Source organism: Scardinius erythrophthalmus (genome assembly GCF_964197995.2).
Source record: "Scardinius erythrophthalmus genome assembly, chromosome: 12".
Taxonomy (NCBI): Eukaryota; Metazoa; Chordata; class Actinopteri; order Cypriniformes; family Leuciscidae; genus Scardinius; species Scardinius erythrophthalmus.
The window spans coordinates 13,477,508-13,487,766 of record NC_138232.1 but is presented as its reverse complement, the minus strand read 5'-3'; the positions used below and the strand labels follow the sequence as shown (position 1 = coordinate 13,487,766).

Genomic DNA, 10,259 nt, shown 5'->3' with positions numbered 1-10,259 from the left:
GTCAAGTGATTTACAAACACTGTGCGAATCGGTTCGTCAGAATCTTTAAAAAGAATCGGCTCATAAGAACGATTTTTGATGAAGGCAGATAAGCAACTACGGTACTAGGAGGATGTGCTTTCTGGTAAGTGGGGGGAGTTTGTTGTGTGACAACAGGCAGGTGTTCAGAAACTTCCAGACAGTATGTATCTTTTCTTCGAGTGATACAGCTCGTGCGGTCTGTAATGTCCAGCGATTAGAGACTGATCGGAATTAAATCATTCACGTCAGCTTACAGGTATGGACGTGTTTCATGTGACTTTAGACGTCAAATATGTCGAATAGGTGAAATTGAAAGAGTCGTATAAGACCAGAGTCTGTTTTTAAGTATTTAAGCTGTTAATCTTTTCTAAAATTTAATTTTGGAAGGTGTTACTTTTATAGTACTACGTTACGAAGGTAGAAATATGACAAACTTAATATGCGTTTCTTGTACAATGTTCACCTGAGAAATGCATGTTATGAAGCCTGCGGCAGTGACAGTTTTAAAGCGTGAACACGGAAAGCGGAACACAACGAAAATTTCCAAAATAGCCTACTACTTTTTTTCTTCTCTTTTTTTTCTTTTGTTTTACAGTAAACATAATTCTTATTGTTACAATTATTATTATTATTTAAATAAAATAAGTGTCTGCTCTCAGATCCCATTTAATGTATTTTGACAATATAACTAGTACAGTATTTTTATTTTAAGTGTTGTGGTAATGGAAGTTATTGTTTTGGTATCCTCTCTGCCCCATTTGTGCTTGAGGTTGATGGCCTTAGTTACTTGTGAATTCCCATGTCTCATGTTGGTTTCCACTGTATAGGTGTTTTCCACTGTTTATGTAAAGTGCATTGAAATGTCATACAGTAGCAGAGAGAGAGAGAGAGAGAGAGAGAGAGAGAGAGAGAGAGAGAGAGAGAGAAACCCTTGGCATAATTGTGGGTTCCTGTGTTTCAGTAGCCAAAGGTTGTTCATTTTCTCAAATACAACTTTATTTCACAGGGTGATCATGCAGTCAAAGCTTCTTGTATTCATATCTTATTAACCACATTACAGATTTTTGTGCTGACTGGGGATACGAAATGGCTGCAGCTCTTTTGTATTAGGCACAAGGATGATGCCTGCTCAGTACTGCTTACAATATAGGTAAAATATGACACAAATTTTATCAAGATACTTATTTTTACTTATGGCTAGTAGATTAAGAATTTATAAACATAATATAAAATATGGTATGCAATATATATTAACATAAACCAACAGCTCACACTGGCACTGGGCTGTCTTTATTTTTGTGACCTGTTTATTCAAACAATTTTGTCTGACAGCCGCCTTCTGGCATCCGGGAACCAGTTGTTACGTTTTCAAAACGCATGAAAAAGGTTGTTTGATTGAAACATTGCTGTTTGAATAAATATTAAAAAGTCTGCAAGCTACAGCAATATTCTCAATCTATTGTTGTGTCATTTTGTCTTGTCACTCGTCAAATCTGTTGATTTTCCATTTCTTTTCAAGTAGGGCCTACTCTTTATCTGAATTTTTCAGGTCTTACGTTTTCTTTCTCATTAACTAGGAATCTGTCTCCATTTGACCTCTACAGTTTACAATCCCTCAACTTTCCAGAAGAGAACGACGAGACTATGGATAAAATCATTACTGAAGACGGCATCTGTGACTCAGACTCCACCGATTCCCAGCTCTTCCACGCTGACTGTTGCATGTCTGAGAATGAGTCTTTGAGCTCACAGGCTGACTTCACGGATATCTGCCGAGACAGAAAGACCAACTACAGATCCACACAGTCCAGCTACAGACCTTACCAGCCCCCACTAGGTCTACCCTCCGGCTACAGTCCCCAGACGCCCTATCCCAGTCAGACGGAAGCATGTCTGAGCACCCTAGAGCCACACAACGGAGACCTGCTCCACTCGAGTTCAGTGGGCAGAAGTTCAGTGGAATACCCTAGTGGCAACCTTCCCTCTTGCTTGGTGTCTGGAAATTACTCCAGTTATCCTGGTGATTCCTGCTACTCTTGCTCTCCAGACAGGCACAGTCTGGGAGAGGGGAGCTTAGAACAGCCACGTTCACTGCACTCTATCCCAACTGCGTTCCCGCCTCACAGCTACTGCATGCCCGCGCAACCCTGCGTGTCCCGTGGGCCGCCCTGCTGTAGTCAGCACCCTGTGGATGTGTATCAAATGGATCATGGCTGTCATTACAGACCACATTACCAGATGCCCTGTTGGCCTTCACGTAAGTCTCGGTTCTTTGTAAAAATTCAATGCCTGTTATGATTGAGTCATTAGTGAGTAGTTGTTTTTTTTACATGAAACTTGTAAAATTGTCAATCAAGACCATAAACAGTGATGAATAATACCAGCTTTTAAAACAAGCCCATTGTCTTTAAAATGACTTCATAATTGTACGCCATCTTTATCAGGGATCTTTATCAAGCCTACGGCAAATGTGCCAAATCAGCCTGTGCCAAATCAAATTTATGCAATTTAGTTGAGCAACAAGTTTCCATTTCACTCAACTTACTGTCAGAAGGTTAAATATGACTTTTATGTGCGGTATGTCATTTCACTCTTACATTTTATTCACTGAGCACCAATCAACAGTTTAGACAAATGTTGAGTGTACTGAAATACTGTAGCTGAACCATATTTAAATTAAGTAATTGCAGCCCTTTTTGTTTAAATGCATAATTTCTGAAGTGGCTGACTGGCTGTGTTTGCAACATCTTCCATTGCATTACAATCGACACACATATATAAACTCCCCACTTTAATAAATGTATAATATATCCTACTGTTCAGTGATAGTCTAATATTAATAAAATGAGATGTTTGTGTACATTTGTATTGATCATGCCAGCAGAAATTCATCAAATGATGGAAAAGCATGTTATAAATGGGCAAGTATTCATATTCATAATAAAAGTTTTTTACTTGATCTGACTGACAAGTAACTCAATTTATAAGGCGGATCTAATCATAATAAATAATATTTTGGTTTCAATAAAAACCTATATGCTAGGTTACCTGATAAAAGCATTTTTACAGTGTATGCAGATTAATGTCTCACTCATTTCATCTCCAACAGGCCTTGAAAACAGCAGACAATCAGCCTCAGAGTTCACTCATAGGTAATGTATAATAGTGGTGGGACAATTAATGTGGGTATTGTATTGATTGTAGGTGATTTTACAGGTTGCTGGTTTTCAATGATGGATTCAACTCAGTTTTCTGAAGTCTTTATGCAATTCTCTGATCTCTCACAGTGGCCACACCTCTCCTCATCCTCGAGCTAAACTAACTCCAAGCACAGCCCCTCTGTCCCTGGAGCAAAGTGAGTGTACACACTGATGTTGAGCAACTCTGAAAGAATGTGGAATATGAATAAGATGTGTGTGCCAGTAGCTTCAGATTATAATTAAAGAAACCATTTAAACTTGATCATATCTGTTCTTTTTCAGAGTCACCTGCTTATAAGGTGATTGTGTTAAAGATGCTATATGGTAGATTACATTCAGTTAATGGTACTTTAAATCAAATTCCACAAAAATATTTTTTTCAAAAATTAATTTCCCAAAAGGACTAATAATATAATATAATTATATGTATGGGATAATGTACATCCAGCCGGCTGATAACGCAAAATAAACCCAGACCGAATGATCAGGGTGCGAAGCGGAGGGGTCTTGCATCACTCTGAAGGGGTTTCTTCAAAGGAATAATCTACAATTTTAATAATTTTTGTCATAATCGTGCAGCCCTAACGTGTAATTAATAAATCGATTAATTGCATCTAACAAAACATGTTTTTGTTTATATGTAATATATGTGTGTGTATATATGTATATGTATATATGTGTGTGTGTGTGTGTGTGTGTGTGTGTGTATATACATAAATATATGTGTGTATATATATATATATATATATATATGCAAACATATATGGCTGTGTACACACACACACATAATAAATATATATATATACACACACACACATATATTCTATAAACAAAAACTTTTATGTTACATGCGATTAATCACGATTAAAGGTACAACATGCAAGCATTTTTTGCCGCTAGAGGGCACTACATTCCAAACAACAACAACGGCGTAGCTTGATGACGATGTGAAGGAGCGTGGAATGATCTGTCTATGGGAATGATGGGAACTGTCGTTTTAAATTCCACCGTGGATGTAAATCAGTCAGACGGGAATCGAAAAATCATGTTCATGGATGGGGTAAAGCCGCGCTGGAACGAGAGAGAGACTGGAGAGAAAATTGGACGCAGAGAAAGAAAACCGGTGGATCCGAGCTCTCATTTTTGAAATGTTTTGTGCGTCGCGGTTGCCACGGTGAATGCGCGTTGTGCGCGACTTTTGTTTGTTTTGTTTTATTTTAATAAAGTACGAGTCCCAGTCACGCCGACCCCGTCTTCTTCCTTCCTGACTCTTGAACCTTAACACACTTTTATTTCATTAAAATGAATTAACAGCAATAAAATTAAGGTTTTGATAAATACTACATTGGTTATCATAGATGTTACTGTATGTCGAATTTATTGTTGTGATAACGAGGCGCAGTTTTACGTGTTCTAAACAATTGTTGTAAAAGTACATTCGAACATACCCACATCATTTGCCAAAATACTGATTAATCTTCATGTATAACACATGCTATATTTATTTACATTGCCATAAACACCAGATAAACAATGTCAATAAACTAACGGTAAACACAAATCTAAAGCAATAATACTTTCCTTACTTAAACATAACCGTAACCATACTACATGTGGAAAATATAAAATTAAGCATGCTTTGTCGACAGAACCAGCTGCAATCGGTAAAGAATAATTGTGTTCCATAACGACAGCACGAAACAAGCTAACGTTTGTTGCTTGATAGACGCTACAACAACAACTTCCGCATTTGTCCAGGACTCCACGCAGTACGAGCGGAAACCGAGGGTAAAGCGGATATGACGCAATTGACTGGCGACTCCCAGCTCCCCCCTGCTCTAACCAGGGGGGCAGCATTTCATATTATGTTGAAGCTTCCCCGGGCGCCGCCATTGGCTAGCAGACCCTCACCTGCTGTTAGCATCCCATTGACTCCCATTCATTTTGACATCACTTTGACAGCGAATAACTTTACATCTGAGGCGTTTAAAGACTCAATTTGTCCATTATTTATTTCTAAAGAAACACGAAAATGTATAAAAGGCTCCATTACCTTGTATCTTACGTTATGGCCCCGTAGAAGCAGTTTTTGTAAAAATAGGCTAACGATTGCGTCATACCCACGCGACTCTCTGTCGCACAGTAGAGAGATTACCGTATGGACAGGAGGAGAAGCTCACGGGCAACCGGGGGGACGTGGAGGCAAAATGACAAAATAATTAAATAGAATACTTAGCAAAAGTTTCTCCTGCTCCTATCTCATGGACACCTCCTACTCATGCTCTCCGTCTCTGCAAGTTTCGGAAGGGAATGATTCAGATTTCTCTAGGCACAGCTACTAGAAGACAGACGGGTTGCTCATGTCACATCTACGTCATCAAGCTCAGTTTGAGTCTACGCTCGACCATCAGGAAGTTATTGCTTCTAATTGACTTAACTTTCCTCCGTTGAATCCAATGGGGTCGCTGTGTCCAGTTTATATACTGTCTATGGCTCTAACGTCCCGTTTCCTTGGTTAAAATCGCAATTTTCTCACGATTTAAAAATAGTTGGAAACATTTGGGATATTGTAAGTAATCAACTTAACAAAATATATAACACTGGCCTTGAGATTTTGGGATATTTTAATGCAAAATTCTTACATATTGTACCTTTAATCGATTTGACAGCACTAAATAGAATATAATATCTTGAATTTTAATTCTGGAAGGATCTATTAAATGTTCTTTTTCACTCTTCATTATTGCAGGGAAGGTGTTTGTTACTTATGAAGCAGACAGTGAAAAACATGTCAAAGAGATCATCAACTTTGTTGCTTTACTGAGACACAATGGCTTCTACACTCATGTAAGACATGCAACCTGTGTCAAACACTGCCTTGCAGCCATACTTGTCACCTGATACTGGGTCTGTCAGAGATCATGTTCAGTCTGTCTGTTCTTTTTGCACAGATTGACATGTTTGAACAACAGTTCAAGAGCATAAGCAAGATTGACTTCATGGAAAGATACATCAGCGAAGTAAGTAGACCTCCTAGTATTTCAGAGAGTGTGTTTTTTATAGTTTGACTTGCACAGCATAAGTTCTAGACCACACTGCAGCTTATTTTGGCCAAGAATCACCTACAGGGTAATATTGTAAGACCGAAAACTGTAAAGCAACCAAACCATTTTTGTTTTTACAGGCCATTCAGGAGCAGGTTTATTGGAAAGAGATCATATTTCACAATATAGATTAATAGCATCATATTTCACAACAATTGACAAAGTGAAATTTTTTTAAATATAAATTTGTATATAAAACACGAGAAAAAGACACCATAAGACATTTTTGCATAGTGATGTGTTAAATATGACCTCAATATGTTTTTTATCACTCATTAGCCTAAATCATGAGTGGATGACTGTAGTGCTTCTACTCTGTATACATCAATTTTCATCTGTGATCATTCTTTATTATTATTATTATTATTATTATTATTTATGAATAGGCCATAGGTCATTTGTGAAGGTCTATCTATGACGTTTTGGCTTCTTAAATAAACAACCAAATTCTAATGCATCATCAAGGACATGAGATGTATGTAACCACTTAAGCTAGGAGAACTTGTTCAATGGTTGCATGCATTTATAAAGCAATGCTTACTATTGAATTGCAAGCAGTGGGAGAACTAATATCGCTGTTTATGGTCAACACATTGAGCCTATTGGTGGGTGCTCTCCTTTGTTGAGGATGTCTTCAGTTCTTACAAATCTCAAAAAAATGTATCATTGATGTGATATGTCTGATTAAATGTCACTGTTTAACCTTATAAACCGTATAAATGCCAAGGATTGATCCCTGACACATAGTTGACCTTGTAATTAAAATTTCCCTTTAAAATGAATGCCTACAAGTAGTAGTTTTATGATGCCCAGGTATTCTTATTTTGCATTAATCTGAATGGCATGAACAATCTTGGCACTAACAAATCCAGCAAAACTTTTAATTTAATGCATTTTTAGACCCTCTAATAAAAAAAACCATGTAACCCTGAAACAAGTAGTTCTAATTAATTTAATTCAGACCTCAAGTGGGGGAGGACATATTTCTAGCATATTTCTGAACGATAAACCCTGCTTTTCTAGTTTCAGCATTTACAGAGCGAACAAACTTTTTTAATTATTATGTGAAGTAGGCCTAATTGCTACTTTCTGTCCATAAAGTTGTCTTATTTTGTGTTTGTTTTTTTAAATGCACAGAAAGACTATCTGATCATCATAGTCATTAGTCCAAAGTACCACGAGATTGTGACCAGTGCCTCGTTTTACATGGAAAACGATGAAACACTCAACACTGTCTACATACACAAGCAGGTACAACTTACAAATAATTAGTGGAAATAGCTTTTTCCTTATTTTTCTTGTCAATTGACTTAAAAACTTTGTATTTTAGTTACAAAACGAATTCATTCAGAATGGGGCCAGGAATTATAGATTCATCCCCATTTTGTTTCCTGGTGCCAAGAAGGTAAAACTGTCTATCTTTTCAGCAACTGATTAAACTTATTTAAAACCCATAGTTCACCCAAAAACGAAAATTGTCATCATTTACTCTCCTTCAAGTTTTCCCTCAAACCTGTAGGAATGAACCTTTCTTCTGCTGAACACAAAAGAAGATATTTTGAAGAATGTCAGTAACCAAACAGTTGATGGACCCCATTGAGGATTTTTTTCCCTAATATGTTAGTCAATAGGGCCCATCAACTGTTTGGTTATCCATATTCTTCCAAATATATTTGATTTGTGTTCAGCAGAAGAAATAAATTCATACAGGTTCAGAACAACTTCAGAATTTTCATTTTTGGGTGAACTATCCCTTTAATGAAAATAATATTTTTGTTTAAACAAGTACTCGCTCAAAGAGCCAAAATCCTCATTTGTGATGAACTATTATGATAACAGACATCTGTGATTGTTTGTACAATGCTCTGGTAACACCTAAAGGATTACTCCCAATATATTCCTCTTAAATTCAGTTCAGATGTAATGATGCCTCTGCGTTAGTTTACAACATTTCTGTCTTTTTTTCAGTGCCATGTCCCTTCATGGCTTCAAAGCACGCAAATCTTCACCTGGCCCAGGGACCGAGATGACATTCTTCGTCGACTCATGCGTGTTGAGAAGTACAACCCTCCGCCCATTGGAGAGCTGCCCACTATTGTCTCCATCCCCATTTAGTTGATTAGGTTTCCTAGACCCATTATATGTCAGTTATGGACAGGCCTGTGATCCATTTTAAGTTTATTTGCCCCTCTGAACAGCTAGATGATTGTTTAGTATGTTAAAACCCCTGAAGCTTGTGTCATAGTTTGTAATATTTGAATGAAACTGCTGTCATTTAAGTGCTGTCAAATCGATTAATCGTGAATAATCGATTCTAAAATAAAAGTGTGTTTATATAATGTATGTGTGTATATATTATATACTGTGTGTGTGTGTGTGTGTGTGTGTGTGTATATATATTCATCTTTGAAGTTTAAAAAATTGGTATAAACTCTGTGACGTTTTGCCAAAATCTCACCATTGTCTATTGTTAACAGTGTAGAGATGTATGAAGCAAAACTCACACAGAATTTACTTTCAAACTAAGCAGCTTTCTATTGGTCAATGCCGCAAATCCGTCGCGAAATCTGCGTAGGGAAATCTTACGCCCTCACACAATGTACCTGACCTTGTGGATTCTTATTGAAATGACTGGATTTTGAAAATTCATATACTGTGGAAATTTTTCTGTAATAATAGCTATGTAAGAACATTTTTAACCTTGACTCACTGTAGCAGACCAGGAACTTTTAAAGACATGTATCCTTTTCATCACGCTGCTTTGCTGTTAGATGAACCTGAAATAGATGGAGGACAGAATTTACCTTTAGACCTGGTACTATAATATCTTCACACACACTGTAGCGAGGTTATTATAACAGACTACTTTTGCTTTGTGCCTTAGAATTTTTCTTAGTACACCAGACAAAAACATTTAAATTAATTTCAGTTAGCAGGTTTCCACAGTTCATGCTCTGCCAGTGTCATGCTGAGATTTCATGATCTTTCAAGTTTTTGAACTGATAAAATGTTTATCTTGAAATGCAATGTCACTTTGGATAAAAGTCTATCGACAGGCCACGGCTATCAAGCAGAATATTCAGGCAAAATTTTCAGTGAATAACTTAAATATCTGTCTGTTCCCCACACAGGTCTATTTTAGGGTCACCCTTTTTGCAGTTTTATCAGCTTTGGTCCCCCATCCACTTCTTGTTTTATGTAAGAATGTCTTGAATGTCTTGTATTGGAATGACCTGAGTAAATGATATCAGAATTAAAATTTGAGCAAACCATTCGTTGAAGCCTCTGAACCCTGTTGAACATAACAAACCTGTCAAACATCTGTCATGCATGGAATCTCCGAGAGCTCAACCCAGTTAGTTAGTGTCTTCAAGGAGTTACTGAAGGTTAATTAAACCCCATTAAACAAACTAACCCCTTCTATTGAGGTTTATCAGGAATTAATTATTATAAATCAGCCGTAACAATATAATCAAGGGGATATGGTCATAGAGAGGCTGACATTATCCTCATTTGAAACAATATTAGCAGTATCCAAAAATGATTTGCTGAGGAGAAATGGTTATCAGCTTGTAATTAAAATGAGACGAGAAACAGAATGATTGATTACTCGACGCAGTGACAGAAAAGGTTATGGGAACAGGATCTGTAAAGTAGTCTTTTTATAGCTGGTTAATTTCTAGATGAAACAAGTTAATTCCAGGAATATGTCATCCATCAACTGCACCACGGCTCTGTGAAATATTGTGAAGGCTTGTCACTGACAATAGGAAGTGACAGTGTTTTAACACCTTTACATTCATTTAGTAAATCCACAATGCATTAGAGATGCATCAGTCATCATCTGCAGGACAGAACTGCTGTTCATTGCTTTGTTGTGCCTTAAGATGGCACTGTTCACGTGTGTTATTACTGTAAATGTTGAAGAAGATCA

The 10,259-nt window shown here is 37.1% G+C and overlaps 1 protein-coding gene across 7 annotated transcripts; it reads left to right on the top strand.

Moving 5' to 3' along the window:
• The first annotated feature begins 65 nt into the window (after positions 1-65).
• On the top strand, positions 66-9,599 carry traf3ip2l (TRAF3 interacting protein 2-like). 7 transcript variants are annotated; one of them, XM_081381661.1, is made up of 10 exons: positions 66-124; positions 1,082-1,171; positions 1,626-2,278; positions 3,131-3,173; positions 3,309-3,376; positions 5,971-6,068; positions 6,173-6,241; positions 7,463-7,576; positions 7,656-7,730; positions 8,294-9,599. In XM_081381661.1, exons 2-10 carry the CDS (start codon positions 1,140-1,142, stop codon positions 8,438-8,440), a joined length of 1,299 nt encoding a protein of 432 aa, XP_081237787.1. In that variant the 5' UTR covers positions 66-124; positions 1,082-1,139; the 3' UTR covers positions 8,441-9,599. The 7 variants fall into 7 exon arrangements, with proteins under 7 accessions (XP_081237787.1, XP_081237785.1, XP_081237790.1 ...); XM_081381659.1 differs by having other exon boundaries at positions 78-124; positions 1,599-2,278; positions 8,294-9,596; XM_081381658.1 differs by having other exon boundaries at positions 104-277; positions 1,599-2,278; positions 8,294-9,596.
• The last annotated feature ends 660 nt before the right edge of the window (positions 9,600-10,259 follow it).

What these genes read in the sequence shown, in the direction of transcription:
- traf3ip2l (XM_081381659.1), top strand. Translation starts at nt 1,140, where the DNA reads ATGATGCCTGCTCAGTACTGCTTACAATATAG. An exon ending in ACAATGGCTTCTACACTCAT is followed by an intron (nt 6,069 to 6,172) that starts GTAAGACATGCA and finishes CTTTTTGCACAG; the next exon opens with ATTGACATGTTTGAACAACA. An exon ending in TGTTTCCTGGTGCCAAGAAG is followed by an intron (nt 7,731 to 8,293) that starts GTAAAACTGTCT and finishes TCTTTTTTTCAG; the next exon opens with TGCCATGTCCCTTCATGGCT.